The sequence below is a fragment of the Neovison vison genome, chromosome 2 (genome assembly GCF_020171115.1).
Source record: "Neovison vison isolate M4711 chromosome 2, ASM_NN_V1, whole genome shotgun sequence".
In the NCBI taxonomy this organism is placed as follows: domain Eukaryota; kingdom Metazoa; phylum Chordata; class Mammalia; order Carnivora; family Mustelidae; genus Neogale; species Neogale vison.
Genome location: NC_058092.1, coordinates 192,789,534 through 192,806,338, shown reverse-complemented (window position 1 = coordinate 192,806,338; position 16,805 = coordinate 192,789,534). Strand labels below are relative to the sequence as shown.

The window sequence follows — 16,805 nt, the reverse complement described above, 5'->3', positions numbered from 1 at the left end:
CACCTTTGGCCACACAGCCCTGGCCATCCCTGCGGCCTTGCCAAGGCCCTTCAGAATCCACCCGCGTTCCTGTCCCTTCACCTGCAGCACAGTCCTCCCTCACCCAAGTCACGCTGAAGTCCCTTTCATGGTTCCATGCTGCTCCACCCACCCCAGCCCTGTGCCGGTCCGGGCCCCCATCCTGCCCGGCCCAGCACCCACGTGGGGCAGCAGCAGGTGGCGGCAGGGTTCGGGCTGGCTCCTTGCTCCTAGGAGTGGGGTCCTTTTAGCTGAACCCCCACTTTCCCAGAGTTGCCTCACGCTGCCTGAGGACCTCAAGATTTTTCAAGCCACTTACAGGTAAACACGGTGACTTTTTCTGGCCTTAGCTCCCCACTGTTACCATCCCTCCAGACAGAGATCCTCCCCCAACCCCACATCAGGTGGCCTGAATAGGGGATTTCTTCAGTCAGGGTTTCGTATGTTATCCCGTCCTTTACAACAATGACCACTGCAGGTTACAGACATCACCCCTGTCCCAAACTGGGAGCTGTTGCCCTCCTGTGACCTTCCAGGCACAGCCCTGCTTCCCCGCCGCTGAGCCTACCTGAGCAGGGGAACTGGAACACGCAAAGGGTTGGCCTGTGACTCTGAACCATGTGCCCACCTGCTTCGCCAGGGGCTCCAGAAGCAGGGCCCCAGGAGGCCGGGGAGGGGGTGGTGCTGGGCAGCTCAGTGGTGAGACCCGTCCCCAGACACACAGCTTGTCCTAGTACCACCTGACCACCCTCCACCTAAGCCATGGCCTCTGTGTGGCCTGGAACCAAAGGGCTCCCGTACCCGGGCCAAAGAGACTCTGGAGCTGGAATGGCCCCAGGAAGGGGCCAGTGGAGAGATAGCCTGTGTGTGGCTGACTGGTCTGCTTGCTCCCCCGGGGAAAGAGCGCTGCCGGCTATGGTGTCCTGTGGAGGTGGGTATCTGGGGGGATAGTGACAGTCGGATGGGGAGAGAAGGACCCCTTCGTGGCACGCCTCCACCTGTGCCTGGGTAAGGGCTCTCGTCCTTCACTGCTGGGAAAGCGGGCAGCGGGGAGAGTGTCCCACCCCCTGAGATGTTAGCAAGTGTCCTGAGTGCCCCTCCAGCCTGAGTGCTCTGGGAGGGAATGTTGCTGTGTAAACAAGATGGCTGCTTCCTGAGGCCCTTGTGACGGGAGCCTCCCTGGGCTGGAGAGGAAGCCTGGAAGTCTGCGTGCATATAAGTGGGGCTGCCTGCCTCTCCACGCCGCCGACCTGAAGGCAGAGGTCCACGGGGGCTCTGTTTGCGAGGGTGAGTTTAACCCCATCCCTGTGGTCCTCCCCAGGGCACAGGTTGCAGGCAAAGAGAACCAACCCAGCGGTCACAGGCGTAACTAAGGGCCAGACTGGGAAGGAGGGGGCCTCCCCGTGGGAGTCATTCCCAGAATCATAAGGATGGATGCAGAAATGTGGGCTTGCCCATATCCTCATTCTCTGGCCCTGCAAGGAGGGAAGCTGAGAGTATAAGGACGGAGGGAGGGGGTGACGCCATCCCTCCTCCCCACCACCCGGGAGGGAAAGGTCGGGATTGTCTCCAGGGCACAGGCGTCAAGACAGGTGATGTGAGTCCCCGTGGTCACACCGCGAGGTGTAAACCGAGAGCGCATCAGAAGCCAGGCCCTCTGACTCTCCAGGCTCCCCTCACCAGCCCAGGTACCATCCCGCCTCCAGCCCCAGAGGTGGGGTGTGAGATGGCAGGGGATGCCGGCAGTTTCCAGGGACACGCTGGGTCTTTCCCACAGTCGTGTCTGTACCTGCACCGGCCCCCAGGCCCGGCCACGTGCCTGAATCTTCACAAAGCACAGCCACGGGGAAACCTTTGCAGATGCATCAGACGAGCCAGTGGTGCTTTCTCCCTGCAGGAGGATCTCTGGGACAGAAGCCATGTTGCTGCGCCCTTTGGCCCTCACGCTCACCGTGCTGATGGTGTCCGGCTTCGAGTACAGCGGGAAGGATATCTGTAGTGGCCACCCTGGCATCCCTGGCACTCCCGGATCCCACGGCTTGCCGGGCAGAGATGGGAGAGATGGTGTCAAAGGAGACCCCGGGCCTCCAGGTACTGGGTGAGTCCCTGCCCTCAGCTGAGGGACAGGGACCTGTTTCCAGGAGACCCACTTGTCCTGGGCTCTGGGCTGAGTCCCCCGGTCAGTGGGATGGCGGCGCACAGTGGGGGTTGGGAGTTGCCTGGGGGACTTACACTGGTTACCCTCGCATAGTGCCCATGGGATGACAGGTGAATCAGCTCAGCTGATAAGGGGGGGTCCCTGTACACCAGCCCCAGCTCTGCTGTGGGGGGTAAATAACACACATCCATGTCCCCTTCTCTCTGCAGGCCCCATGGGCCCCCCTGGAGGAATGCCAGGCTACCCTGGGCCTGAGGGGGTGACTGGAGCCCCCGGCGTTGCTGGAGAGCGTGGAGAAAAGGGGGAGCCTGGTGAGAGGGGCCCTCCAGGTGAGCAGGGCAGGGCAAGCAGGCCGCAACCACACAGGCACTGCGCCCAGGTGGCCAGTTACGTGAGGGATGGTGGGGGTCAGACAGAACCCTGGAAGCCCACAAAGGACATCCTGCTCAGCCTAAGTGAGAGAAGACGAGGCCAAGGAGAGGAGTCAGAGGCGCCCAGGCAGTCGGCCACAGCGAGGACTGGCGGGGGTTAGATGCGCTCCACATGCCACAGCGGCTGATGGGCACAGGCAGGGCATCAGGTGCAGGACGAGACAGCGCCGGGAGGCAGGAAAGGCACTTCCTAGGGCTAAGGTAGGGGCGCATTCTGAAAGGTGTACAGGGTTATGTGGGTGCTAGGCAGATGATGCGAATGGGAGCCCACATACAGAGGGGCACTCCAGAGCTTAGGGCGGTGAGCAAGGTCAGTCAGGAGAGCACAGAGAACGAGCGCTGCCTCTCCATCAGAGCGGCTTCCTACGTCAGCGTTTGAAATCCTGCTTCCTGGACAACTGCCCACTGTTGACCGAGCTGCTGGGTGGCAGGTGGGGAGGGGTGAGGCTAAGGGAGGGTGAAGGGTCAGGATCAGGGGTAGAGACCACGGTGAAAGCCTATTCCGGCAGGCAGGTAGATGATTCCATGGCTCAGCCGGGCCAGACAGAGAAGGATGGGTATAGCTCATTTGCCTTTGGTGGAGGGTGAGGGAGGGGACCTTGCCCCCAAACCAGAAAAACCCACAGGAGTGGGCAGACAGAGCCGTTAAAGGACAGAAGACAGAAGCCGTTAAAGGCAGGAAAGACGGGCAGGTGGGAGCTTAGCAGGTGCAGGGCTGCAGCAAAGGACAAGTGTGGAGACACGCTCCAGGGCCTGAGCAGTGGGCATGGACAAGTCAAGGCTCGCAGCTGGCGTCAGGCCTGCTTGGCCGCAAGTGGGAGTCTTGCTTGGCTGGACCCTGATCGTGGGTGGGGATCTCTTGACAGGGCTTCCAGCTTCTTTAGATGAGGAGCTCCAAACCACACTCCGCAAGTTCAGACATCAAATCCTGCAGGCCATGGGAGGTAAGGGGGTTCCACAGGGGCTTACAGCACAGAGTTTCCTCCATTCCCAGCATCGGGCTCCAGAACCCCAAGACTCGACAAGCGGGGGCGGATATGCAGGTCTTGGGGGGAAAAAATGATACTTCCCTTTCCTGATTCTTTGAATGGCCCCAAGGAGACAGAGGTAAACAAAGTTCAGCTCCCGATGTCAGGGGAGTAGAAGTTCTCTGCCTAGCTTGATTTTATTTGTTTCTTTATTTTTAAGATTTTATTTACTTATTGGTGAGAGAGAGCATGAGAAGGGGCAGGGTCAGAGGGAGAAGCAGACTTCCTGCTGAGTAGGGAGCCCGATGCTGGACTTGATCCCGGAACTCCAGGATCATGACCTGAGTGGAAGGCAGTTGCCTAACCAACTGGGCCACCCAGGCACCCCCTCTCTTGCTTTCTATTGAATCTTGTAAATTGGAATTTCTGACACATAATAGATGGTCGATCAGTAATTGTGAAATGGGTGAACGAAGAGAATGATAAGAGCAGGGAAGGGGATTGAGGAAGACTCAGGCTGGCAGGGCAGGAGAGGAGAGCGGGCGTAAAGACAGGGAGCCCGAGCGAGGGGCGGGGACCATGAGCCAGAGCAGTTGATGGCCTGACTCGGTTTCTCTGCTCCAGTCCTCAGCTTGCAGGAGTCCATGCTGGTAGTGGGAGAGAAGGTCTTCTCCAGCAACGGGCAGTCGGTAAATTTTGAGGACATTCAAAGTTTATGTGCCAGAGCAGGAGGCCGCATCGCTGCCCCGACGAGCCCGGAAGAGAACGAAGCCATTGCAAGCATCGTGAAGAAGTACAACACTTACGCGTACCTGGGCCTGATGGAGAGCCCCGACTCCAAAGAGTTCCTCTACCTGGATGGGGCCCCTGTGAATTACACCAATTGGTACCCAGGGGAGCCCAGGGGGTGGGGCAAGGAGAAGTGTGTGGAGATGTACACAGATGGGCAGTGGAATAACAAAAACTGCCTGCAGTACCGGCTGGCCGTCTGTGAGTTTTGAGAAGGCCCCTGGGTGGCCGGGTAGATAGGGCCCTGCCTTGCCGTCCAGCCTCCAGCCGGAGCATGTGCCTGATCTCTGAGATGCTACAGCTCCTTCCCAGCAAAATGTATTTGTGGTCCCTCGAGCAGGAGGCATTCTTAGCCACTCCCCTCGCTGGTCAGGTCCGGAATCCTCGCCCACTTCATGCATCAGGAATCAGTTTGACATGTCCCTCCTCCCTCCCCCCAGCCCCTCTCAGCTCTGCACTCCAGGTGCCCCTCCTAACCTTGCCCTTGGTCAAGAGTTGGAGACTTCCTTCTTCCTCCTCTTGTCCGGTCTCTTCATAGCCAGATGCAACAGTGAGGTCCTGGGTTGGAAGTTCCCTCCAGAATCACACAGCAGGTGCCTGCTTCCCAGGCCCCTCTCCTCTCCCTCTGCAGACTACCCACTGCCCAACCTCATCAAGATTTGGCAGTTCTGATCAAGCACAATGGTGTGTAGGAGGTGCTTCTGGGGAATTCCATATGTGTGGGGCTAAGGATGCATTTGGGATTCTCTGGCAGCCCGGAGCCTATGAGGGCACATCTGGTCAGTGTCTCCGTGAGGTTGGAGGGCTGGGGGGGGCCGGCATGTGCAGGAGGCCAACCTAACCCTAATAATTGCCTTGAGTCTTGGGTTGCCTCCCAACTCCCTGACTAAAAAGCAGCCAGTCTACACCCCTAGGAAAGATCTCACCCCCGACCCAGACATAATCCAAGTAACTGCCTGCTGATGGACATGTCCACACCTATTTTGGTTCTCAGTGAGGTGTTCACACCTCTCACAACCCCACTGGCTGTTTAGTGAGCACACAAATAGCATACGTGCCAAGTCTATGTACCCAGAACCTTGCCAAGCACTTCTAATACACCTAATACATCGTATGGAATAGGATTTAATCTCTACACAATGCCACGGGCGCAGCCTGATTTCCCCCCATTTTTATTGAGGACTCAAACTCAGAGAAGTTAAATGTTCTGAATTGTATGACTTGGAGCAAGTGACAGAGGCTGTATTCAAACCTGTCTACCCAGACCAGAAGCTTATGCTCGTAACCACCTCGCCTCTTACCGGACAGAGGCGACTGAAGTGTAATAAACCATGACTGCCTTAACATGAGTTTTCATTGCTTGGGTTTCAAGAAACAAAAAGTTTGTGTATTTCTAGAAATCAAATTAACTCTGGCTCTGAGCCCCCACTTACCTCAAAAACATGGAGAATTCCATCTCAGGTAATGCCTTCTTTGTTGGGTTGGAGGGGCAAACTGCTTTGCACCCTTAAGTCGTACAAACATATGGCAAGCTACGGAAAACATCTGGAAGAACGTAGGGGCATTCATGCTGATGGCCGGCAGTAAGATATCTCCTGAGCTAAACCCACATGGGTCCTTTGTGGGTGGTGATACCATGCCTTCCATTTTCCACTCCGCCACCTCAATGTTTCCCATAGCCCGAAGGTGGTGGTGTGCAGGGGAGCCTGCTTCTCCCTCTCCAGCTCCCCCATGCTTGTGTTCCCTCTCTCTCGCTATTGCTTTCTGTCAAATCAATCAATCAGTTCTACAAAGTTTGCAATGCAGGGTTCTGGGGAGAAGATTGTATGAAACATTGTGAGGCCATGTATTCATTTTTTAAAAATATTTTATTTATTTCTTTGACAGACAGAGATCACGAGTAGGCAGAGAGGCAGGCAGAGAGAGAGGAGAAAGCAGGCTCCCTGCCGAGCGGAGAGCCCAATGCAGGGCTCAATCTCAGGACCCTGGGATCATCACCTGAGCTGAAGGCAGAGGCTTTAACCCACTGAGCCACCCAGGTGCCCCTTTATTTTGAGAATAGGGTGAACTTCAAGCTTCCAGATTGTACATTTCTGCTCTATGACTCTCATTCAAACTTGTTATATATTTTAGTAGTGAGTTACATGGATTTACTTTTTTTTTTTTTTGTCCCTCCATCTTTTTTTTTTTCAATTTATTTATTTTCAGAAAAACAGTATTCATTATTTTTTCACCACACCCAGTGCTCCATGCAAGCTGTGCCCTCTATAATACCCACCACCTGGTACCCCAACCTCCCACCCCCCCGCCACTTCAAACCCCTCAGATTGTTTTTCAGATTTACTTTTTGATATTAAACCATCCTTTTGGGCGCCTGGATGGTTCAGTAGGTTAAGCCGCTGCCTTCGGCTCAGGTCATGATCTCAGGGTCCTGGGATCGAGTCCCACATCAGGCTCTCTGCTCAGCAGGGAGCCTGCTTCCCTCTCTCTCTCTATATATATATGCCTGCCTCTCCGTCTACTTGTAATCTCTCTCTGTCAAATAAATAACTAAAAGCTTTAAAAAAAAAATCCTTTCCTTCCTAAGATATACCCTCCTTGGTCTAGGGGCTGATACTCTCATCACACTTACTCTGTGCCCGGAACTACACTTGGACTAACTCATGTGATCCTCCTTAACCTATTTTGTGGATGCTGTTGTAGTCCCCATTTTACGAATAAGAATACTGAGGCTCATAAAGGTCACAGTGATGTGCCATAGGCCATGTGGCCAGTTTGTGTGCAGTCTGGGCTGTGAATACACGAGTCAGGTTCCAGGGACCGTGCTACTGACCATGGATGCATGCCTGGATGTCAGTAGCTACTTTGACTTCTGACTTTCAGGTGGGTTTGTGTCTGCTCCACATTATTTAATTAATCCAATATTAGTAGTAGCGAAGACATATTCTCCCATGATTGGAAAAACCAAGAAGAGGCTGGGTTAAATGCCCAAGCACATGGAAAGCTGCTGTTCCTCTTGTGTCTGTTCACGGTCACATGGCCAAGCCGAATGTCACAGGGGGTGGGACATAGAGCACCCCACGTACTCCAGGGACAGACTCCACGATGTACCATGGCCAAGGGCATGAACGTATAATTCTATGATGTGGAGACATAAAATATCAGCAACAGTAATCCAAACCTCTCTGATCAGATTTGCCAAGTTTATTTATTTTGTTCTTGTAAAGAACAGGTTTTTTAAAAAAAATTATATTATTAACTTTATAGTTATTTCCTTATTCTAATTCATTAATTTGATTGTTTAAATGTTCATTCTTTCTTTGCTTCTTTCTTTCTTTTTTTTTAAATATTTTATTTATTTATTTGACAGAGATCACAAGTAGACAGAGAGGCAGGCAGAGAGAAGGGGGAAGCAGTTTCCCGGCTGAGCAGAGAGCCCGATGCAGGGCTCGATCCAAGGACCGCAGGATCATGACCTGAGCTGAAGGCAGAGGCTTAACCCACTGAACCACCCAGGCACCCATGCTTCTTTCTTTCTTATACTGTCCTTTAAAAAATATCAATTTGGGACACCTGGGTGGCTCAGTCAGCTCAGGTCATGATCTCAGGGTCCTGGGCTCGAGTTCCATGTCAGGGTCCCTGCTCAGTGGGGATCCTGCTTCTCCCTCTGCCTTCTGCTCCCCCGGCTTATGCTCTCTCTCCTCTCTCACATTCTCCGACAATAAATAAATCAAATCTTTAAAAATAAATAAACATAAAAATATCAATGTATCTATTAAATAGAGGCAGCTATCCTGGGAGGATTCCTTCAGAAGCTTATAGTGTCAGTCAGCTTTCATTCTGCTTAATTTCTACTGTGTTTGGTAAATTTTACAAGGGGACCTTGAACTTAGCAGATGTCCATCTGAGAAAATCCTGAGGCACTTAGCATGAAAGTCCCTATGGTGCACTAGGGAGTGACAAGCTGAGATACTTGAAAAACTATTTTTCATCTTGGCATAAATAGCCAAATTCAATAATAATCACCTTGGCAGAATAATATTAGCGTGTAGCATGCATTAAAACCCGGGCCTCGGGCACCTGGGTGGCTCAGTCGGTCAAGTGACTGCCTTTGGCTCAGGTGGTGATCCTGGAGCCCCAGGATCGAGTCCTGCCTTAGGCTCTCTGCTCAGCGGGGAGTCTGCTTCTCCCTCTGTCCTTACCCCCTCTTCTGCTCTCTCTCTCTCAAATAAATAAATAAAAATCTTTTCTTTTAAAGATTTTATTTATTTGACAGAGAGCGAGAGATCACAAGTAGGCAGAGCAGCAGGTTGGGGGGGGTGGGGAGCAGAGAGCAGAGAGCCAGTTGCGGGGCTCGATCCCAGGACCCTGAGACCCTGACCTGAGCTGAAGACAGAGGTTTAACCCACTGAGCCACCCAGGTGCCCCAATAAATAAAATCTTAAAGACAAAACAAAAAACCCAGGCCTACGTGAGGACAGACTAAAGAATATGCATCTTCAAAGGCGGCTCTTTCCCCAGCAAAGTCTAGGCTTTCTTGTCCCTTTCTTAGCTCATCCCTCCCACCTCCTGCCATATTATCTCCCCTGCTTCCCCGAGCCACTTTTCCTCTGGTCTGTAGCATAGAGGGTCCTGGTTTATGTAATTCTCTGCTTCACATTCCTGCCTTTCTGGGAGGTCTGCCCATTTGCTGCGTGGGCTGGATGTTCTTTGTCCTCTGGGCCTGGGGCCCTTCAAAGTCATGTCAATGGCAGCAGGAAACACAGTCCTGCCAGGGGTCTTCTGTCCAGGGGGCCCCAGGAATCTAGGAGGGCTGCCGAGCGGGGCATAGTGACTTTGAGTACACAGAGCTGATGACCCTCGAGAAGCCAGAACCCCAATCACAAGGCAGAGTCCAAGGGAAGTGGCCCCACACTGACTCCCCACCAGGGAAAAAGCAAACCTCTCGAGCTGTTTGATAAGACTGAGTGTTTCAAAGAGCAAGTGTAAATTTGGGGGAGGGCAGGAACCAAAGGTCAGGTCAGGGACTTGAAAAAGGCCACTTGATCAGGCTCTGGAGATAAGTGGATGCTGCTGGAAACCAGGTGTGGAGGTACTGTGTAGACGGGTCTACCCCTGGCTCTGGCTCATGGGCTCTGCTCCCTGCTCTGCCCCCACTCTCTCAGGGGACCCATCCCGTTTTTCCCCCTCCCTGGGGTGCACCGTGGAGACAAGTCAGTGAAGCAAACACAGCTCCTGCCCTAGAAAAGTAGCTGGGAACGTGGGCAATGACATTAGCTCTGGCTGGCGAGCAGTCAGGGGAGCTGCTCAGAGGAGGAGGCAGAGGGACTCCTGCGTTCTCTATTTATCCAGCTACCGTGACTGCTTCCAGGCACCGCTCTGAGTGGGGCCGTAACAGCCGAGGACAAGATCCCTGTTCTGAAGGAGTTCTTGTTCTAAAGGAGGGCGGTGGTCCACAAATGTGCCACTAAATAAACAAGACCGTCAGTCGTATAGGTGTATCTCTAGTGGGCAAAGAATTAAAACAGAAAGACATGATGGGAGGCACCTGGGTGGCTCAGTGGGTTGAGCCTCTGCCTTCGGCTCGGATCATAATCTCAGGGTCCTGGGATCGAGCCCTGTGTCAGTTTCTCTGCTCAGCGGGGAGACTGCTTCCCCCCCCCACCACCCCCCCATGCCTTCCTCTCTGCCTACTTGTGATCTCTGTCAAATAAATAAATAAAATCTTAAAAAAAAAAAGACAGACAGACAGATACGAGTGAGTGGCTACTTAAAATTAAGTATGAGAGGGAAGCCCTTTCTCTAGAGAAAATAGTTGAACCACAAAGTGAATGATAATAATCATGCAAAGACAGAAACAAGTGTCCAGTAGCTTCAGTGCAAGTACTCACATCCAGCTTTGAACTTGAAGTACCTACAGGTACTTCCTTCCCTGGGCCTCACCCTGGGACGTCTGCACCTCATCCAAAAAGAGGACCTTCGGTAAATGTTCTGAAGGAGAAAGGAGGAATGAGGTGACTCAGTGTTTAACCCCTCCCAGCCCCTGTCCCTACCATAAACCAAACTCAAGTCTGCAGAGGGGGAGCTGAACGAGTCAGAGCAGCGGACACAGAGGGGGGAGCCTGTACGTGTAGGTGTGTGTGGACATGTGTGTGCTCACGCTTGAGTGTGTGTTTGGTAGAATGTCTAATCGTGTCTCCTCTAGAAATAAATATCTGGGGGGGGGTCAACTATTGTCCAGACTATGATTCTGGGGAATCAGATAGACAGAGCTGGATGCTCAGGAGGGATGAGCAGGAGGAGGCGTTTGGGCTATTCAAGTGCTGGGCCGCACACCCCAGTACTGGCACTGGACAGCCGCCCCAGTAGACACTGGTTCTGAGGATAGTTGTTTATTAATCTGGGGTTGAAGGCTGGTCCAGCACTGTCCCTGGCCATAAGGTTAATTGCGCCTGACGTCTGTGGGCTTAGAGGACCTGCTTCCCGGCCATAGCCCCAGTGCTTTGAGGAGACATTCAGTAAGTCATTTCTGGAGGATGGAGGGAAAGGCCTGGGCCAAGGGTCCAGCAGGGGCTTGGGTGGGGTGGTCAGGCCCACCCAGGGCCTCTGTGTCCATCTGACCTGGGACATTTATATCCTTTCAGGGTCCATTCGACCTTTCTGCAAATGACAGGGTGGTCTTGCCAGGCAAAGGGAAAAATGGAAGTGGGCTATGTCTGCCAACAACATGTTTAAGCTCTGACCCTGACCTCCAGGATGATCAGGGAAGTGGAAAAAAAGAAAAGAAAAGTGGCTCCTGGGTGGCTCAGTGGGTTAAAGCCTCTGCCTTCAGCTCAGGTCATGGTCCCAGGGTCTTGGGATCGAGCCCCACATCAGGATCTCTGCTCAGTGAGGAGCCTGCTTCCCCTCTCTCTCTGCCTGCCTCTCTGCCTACTTGTGATCTCTGTCTGTCAAATAAATAAATAAAATCTTTAAAAAAAAGAAAAGAAGATAGAAAAAAGAAAGGTGGAGATGAAAGTGATCAAAAAAGTTCTCTTCTGGAGCGCCTGGGTGGCTCAGTGGGTTAAGCGGCTGCCTTCGGCTCAGGTCATGATCCCAGGTCATGGGATCAAGCCCTGTGTTGGGCTCCCTGCTCAGGGAGGAGCCTGCTTCTCCCTTTCCCTCTGTCTGTCACTCTGCCTTCTTGTGCTCCTTCTCTATGTCTCTGTCAGAAAAATAAAAACCTTTTTAAAAAGGGGCTCAATACTTCTCACTGTGTCCTGCAGGAAAGGAAAGGTTAAGGCAGCAGACAGGCCAGGGAAGGCAAGGGCAAGGAAGCAGTGAGGGAGAAAGGGACAGGGACTCTGAGATGAGAGGCCAGACAGGCCCATGGGGGCTGGGCTGCCAAGCTTCTGGAAAGGGGGCTGGCTTGGGCATGAAGCTGAATGGTAATCTGACGGCTGGCTCGGGGCACAGAGCTGGAGAGGCCTCTGGGCAGCCTGCAGACGAGCCCGCCAGGAGAAGGCACAAGAGCTGACAGGCTGCCGGATCCAGCGTGAACTGAAATTTCAGGAGCCTGGCTTCTGGCCAGCAAAAACGACCTCTCAGTGGAAAATCTCAAGCCAAGGAAGGAGAAATCTGTATCATCTAGCCGGGATCAAGGACCAAAGGAGGTTCTATTCTGAGAGTCAGGAGCCTGCCTCAGGGCACCCTGGGTCCTGAGCCCACCCCCCACCCCCAAGTGCCTGTCGCAGGGTAGAGACTTGCCGCAAGATGATTGGCAGGTTGACAGGGAAACAACTAGGACTGATCCCCAGGGCTGCCGTGGCCCACAGTGAAGGACAGAGTTCTTACATGGAATGAGAAAAAGGATGTCAGAAACCAGGTCCTGCTGAGAAATGGGTCTTGTGGGACCTCAGGTTACCTGCTGGAGTTTGAGTCTAACTTTAGAGCCCATAGGAAGGGGAAGAAAAGGGAAACTGAGGCTCCCTGGGACCTCAAGAAGGGAATCAAGAAAGAGGAGCCAAAGCTCGTGCAGGTGCTGAGCTCTCCATCTTTCTGCCAGACCACAGAAGCCGTTAGTTTGTGATCACCAGACCATGTGGGCTCTCATGTATGGGGGGCAGCCTAACTTCCCAAGGCTTGAATCCACAGGGCCCTGGTGTATCACTCTTGCGTGTGCGACCGTTATATTACCCTTGTTTCAGCACTGAACTACCTCTACTACTTTTCACTTGTCTGTCTCTCCAGTAGCTTGGGAGTAATGCAGAGCCAAGAGCCGAGACAGACCCTTCTGGGTCTCCTGCCCGGAGCACAGGGTCTGGCAGAGCGGATGGGGTCAGCAAAGGCTGACAAAGCAAGAGTAGACGGAATTATTTCCCTTGACTTTCTCCACCCTAAGGTTCAGGATCATGCTCCTGTTTTCGTCGCTTCCTGTCCTTCTGTGTGTGCTGACAGCAGCCAACTCAGAAGCTGAAGTCTCGGGCGATGTCCAGAAGTCGTGCTCAGTGGTTACCTGTGCCATCCCGGGCAGAGATGGGCGAGACGGACCCAAGGGAGAAAAGGGCGAGCCAGGTACAGAGCAGGCTGCTCTGACTTCCTAAATCTTTACCCCCCACGGGAGACCATTCCCTAAAAGATGTCTAGCAGAGACAGGACAACACTCATCTTTCACTTACAGCCACGTGACCATTCTCTTAGGATCATTCTTGTGAAAGGTCATTCCCTCCAAAACAAAGATGCTTTCTCTGGTTCTGCTGGAGCCCAGATTTCCACATAGGAATCCTTGATGTGGGATCACCTGTAGAGAGCAGACGTCCTGCCCGTTCGGGGAACTGGCCCTTAGCACAGGCTGTCTGCTGGAGAGCAGGAGAACCTTTTTTCTTTGGGCCACCCCTAGCTCACTGGAGCTTCTCTGGGGTCAAGGTAAATCACATTGAACTTCTGGAAAAAGAGAAGGAGCCACAGCCCCTGAGTCACTTTTCCTTCCTCTTATAACAGGACAAGGGCTCCGAGGTTTGCAGGGCCCTCCAGGAAAACTGGGGCCTCCAGGAAATGTCGGGGCTCCTGGGGTTCCTGGGGCTCCAGGACCAAAGGGCACCAAAGGAGACCAAGGAGATAGTTCAGGTAAGGAACTCACCCCAGCCCATTGTGGGCCTAGGGGACCCAAGGCTCTGGGGCCTTAAGGGTCAGGTAGGAGGTGGTTCCTATTCCTCCTGCTCCATTGAAAGATGCCAAACTGCTTCCGACTGGGTACACTCATTCCACTGACCCTTACTCCCGAGGGCAGACTTCCAAACCCTGCTGTTGCCTCCCCAGGGCTCTGTGGGAGACGGACCCGGGCTCTTCCCCAGCAGACAGTCTGTGTGTGTCTCCAGGCTGGGAGGGAATGGCAGTGTCCTCTCGGCGGCCGGCTTTGTGTGTAGGGTCAAAAGAGTGCCGTGAAAATGGTCAGTTTCCTAGGACCTCTGAATCATGGGGAACGTCATGGCAACTTGATTCAAGGTCAAAGGACATAAATTCAGTCCCAACAAAAGTGAAATGATGACCTCTTGTTAATACCCACCAGCTGGCCCATCAAAATTATAAGAGTATTTAAAAGTTTGCCTGGAATAAGAAATGAAAGAGAATAATTAAGGAAAATTTTCAAAAGGGAGAATAACGAGTTGGGCTCTTTCTTATAAATAGTTACAATATTGCAACATTTAAGCACTATGTGAACAAAAAGATCCAGAGTTATAATTTATAAGTTATTTATTATTATTATTATTAGTTCAGAATTAACAGTTTACAAAAGCTACTAAGAGTATCTCCGAAGGTAGGAATCCAGAGGTTTTCTTCCTTTTGCCTCATTTTGGTTTCTTGTTTTTCTAGACTAAGCATACTTTTCAGTAAGCTCACCCCACACTCTCCTCTCCAACTGACGGTCTTCTCATTAAATGCACTTCTTCCTACTGCTTCACAGTTGCTGAGACGATGCTGGCTAACCTGGAGAGGGAGATAACGAGCCTGAAATCAGAACTGGACCATGTCAAAAAGTGTAAGCTTGCTTTCTGCACCCCAGGGCGTTTTCGGCTCTCACCTTTTTCTGGCGTGCTCTCGGTTTCAAGGGAGGGTGGACATGGTTTAACATTTATGAACACTTACCATATCCCGTGGCCCGTGCTAGGTTGGCATTCCCTCGCGGTGTGGTTTCATTCAATCCTCTCACCGGTCCTATTTGTGGGGCTTAGACCCATTTCATTTACAGGGGAGGAAAGATCGGTCCAGGAAATGTAGATAATTCCCTCACTGTCCTGGAGCTAGGAAGTAGTGAAGGAAGGACTGGATGAGAAAGTCTGCCTCCTCTAGAATCCTGCCTCTTTCTTCCGCACCCCCTTGGCTCAGATGGCTATCCATGCACACCTGGATCCCAAGCCCGGCAGGAAGACCCAAGCACCCCCTGCACCAGGCCAGTTTGTAACAGGTGTTCATCTGTGGGGTGGGATCTCCCAGGAGACTGTGAGCTTTCTGTTATGGACTTGCTTGCTCTACAGCTGAGGAGGGCTTCCTTACTAGGATCTGACCGGGTGGTTCAGCATGGGGCTATTTTTCCGAGCCCTGAGTTCCCAGAGCAAGGCTTTTCCCCCCTAGTGTCCTGGGCTGAACCCCAAGCCCGGTCAACCTCTCCCACCCATTGTGATTTCAGTGCAAACCTTCTCCTTGGGCAAAAAGACTGGGAAGAAGTTCTACGTGACCAATGGTGAAGAGATGACTTTTTCCAAAGTGAAAGCTCTGTGCGCCGAGCTCCAGGGCACTGTGGCCTCCCCTAGGAATGCCAATGAGAACAAAGCCATCCAGGATGTGGCCAAGAGCACGGCCTTCCTGGGCATCACGGATGAGGTGACGGAGGGTCAGTTTATGTATGTGACAGGGGAGAGACTGACCTACAGCAACTGGAATACTGGTGAGCCTAACGATGCCAGCGGGGAGGACTGTGTGACCATCCTGGAGGACGGGCTCTGGAATGACATCTCCTGTGGCATCCCCCACCTGGCCGTCTGTGAATTCCCAGCCTGAGGAGGCAGCTACCTCAGCCCCCTCCTGACCTCCCTGCTCTGTTCTCTCCTGATGAAAGAGAATTCATGGCTCTCCTAATGTTGACTCATTCCTTCAGGGGGATGATGGGAGGGAAATAAAGGGGAAGGGTCTGGGAATGAGGAAGCAAGAAGAGGTTGACAGCAGAGTCTGAGGGTCTCTGGTCCTGTCTAAGAGCACAGCAACAGGTCAGAGTCAGCCATAGAAATGGTCAATTCAATCCCCTCCTTCCTCAGTGAGGACCCCTCGGCCCACCAGACAGACCTGTGGAGGGACAGTCTGTGTCAGAACAGTACACTTCAGCCTCAGGAGATGCCGTTCTTTCTCTCCCATGTGTTGCCACTATGGGATGCTAAAGTCTCCTGCCCTCCGTGCCTGCCCATGGCCAGCCCGGCCCTGCGGGACGTGGGTGCTGGGCTTGGTTGTCCGTGAGCTGCACCCCCAGACCAGAACATCCAGCAGTATCCCCCATGGGTAACAAGGATTAGTTTCAGGAGTCCCCTCACCCTGCCCAAGTGGCAGCCTTTCCCTCCTGCATACCTTGAGGACACCCATTTGATACTGTGATGTACACCAGCATCACGGAGGAGGCAACGCCTGAGCGGGTTGCGTCCCTCTCCACAGCGCAGGTCTCAATCCCTGCACATTCAGCCTCCCCCTCCCTCTGTGACATCCCCATCCAGCCTAAGTCCCCAGGTCCATTATTATAGAGACAAGAAAAAACACTCCCCAAAGGGAAGTTTCACACCCTGTCAAATTACCTAGCATCATTCAAATTATGGACGTCACCCTGTCAGATCATGCAGCAGCATCGGGTCACCAGACAAAATGCCCCCTGGGGATGCCTGGGAGGCTCAGTCGGTTAAGCCTCTGCCTTCAGCTCAGGTCATGATCCCAGGATCCTGGGATTGAGCCCCATATCAGGCTCCCTGCTCAGCTCCCCCTGTGCCTGCTGCTTCCCCTTCTTGTGCTCTCCCTCTCTCTCTCTCTGAGAAATAAACAAATAAAATCTTTTAAAAAAAAGAAAAAAAAACCCTCCCTCTGAGCAGGGTTCGGTTGCTGTCTTGGCCAGCAGCCCTGCTTGTGACCAGGGATGGTTTCCAGGAACTTCAGAGTAAGTAGAGCTGAGATGATATGAGTCCCCGCAGCAAACCAAGGGAGGAATGTGAATTCCAGCTTCAAGTGTGCGCCATTCACAAGATGAGGTTTGAAAATATTTATGAATGGACCAAGGGCCACTTCCACTTAATGAACTATTCTTGTAGAAGTACTTTCCTTTGCATCTAAATTATCAGAGAGAACACCCAATATTTAGGGGGAGCACCAGGCAAAGACATGCTGGTGGCCTTGACACTGGCAGGGGGACGGTGACAGGACCTATGTCCT

The 16,805-nt window shown here is 52.8% G+C and overlaps 2 protein-coding genes and 1 long non-coding RNA gene across 5 annotated transcripts; 2 read left to right on the top strand and 1 right to left on the bottom strand.

Annotated features, from left to right (window-relative positions):
• The first annotated feature begins 1,199 nt into the window (after positions 1-1,199).
• SFTPA2 (surfactant protein A2) lies at positions 1,200-5,708 on the top strand. Its single transcript, XM_044239935.1, has 5 exons — positions 1,200-1,305; positions 1,916-2,109; positions 2,386-2,505; positions 3,474-3,551; positions 4,200-5,708. The coding sequence occupies exons 2-5, from the start codon at positions 1,938-1,940 to the stop codon at positions 4,574-4,576; spliced, it is 747 nt and encodes a 248-aa protein (XP_044095870.1). The 5' UTR covers positions 1,200-1,305; positions 1,916-1,937; the 3' UTR covers positions 4,577-5,708.
• A 4,751-nt stretch (positions 5,709-10,459) lies between these two features.
• MBL2 (mannose binding lectin 2) lies at positions 10,460-15,460 on the top strand. Of its 3 annotated transcripts, none has more exons than XM_044236583.1 (5): positions 10,460-10,498; positions 12,745-12,917; positions 13,344-13,469; positions 14,308-14,382; positions 15,031-15,460. In XM_044236583.1, exons 2-5 carry the CDS (start codon positions 12,755-12,757, stop codon positions 15,399-15,401), a joined length of 735 nt encoding a protein of 244 aa, XP_044092518.1. In that variant the 5' UTR covers positions 10,460-10,498; positions 12,745-12,754; the 3' UTR covers positions 15,402-15,460. The 3 variants fall into 3 exon arrangements, with proteins under 3 accessions (XP_044092518.1, XP_044092519.1, XP_044092517.1); XM_044236584.1 differs by having other exon boundaries at positions 10,468-10,488; XM_044236582.1 differs by lacking the exon at positions 10,460-10,498 and adding an exon at positions 10,816-10,882.
• On the bottom strand, positions 14,246-16,216 carry LOC122898925. Its single transcript, XR_006383073.1, has 3 exons — positions 16,181-16,216; positions 14,490-14,644; positions 14,246-14,330 (listed from the first exon to the last, which is right to left on the bottom strand). It is a non-coding gene; the product is annotated as an uncharacterized LOC122898925 (long non-coding RNA).
• Between the last annotated feature and the right edge of the window lie 589 nt (positions 16,217-16,805).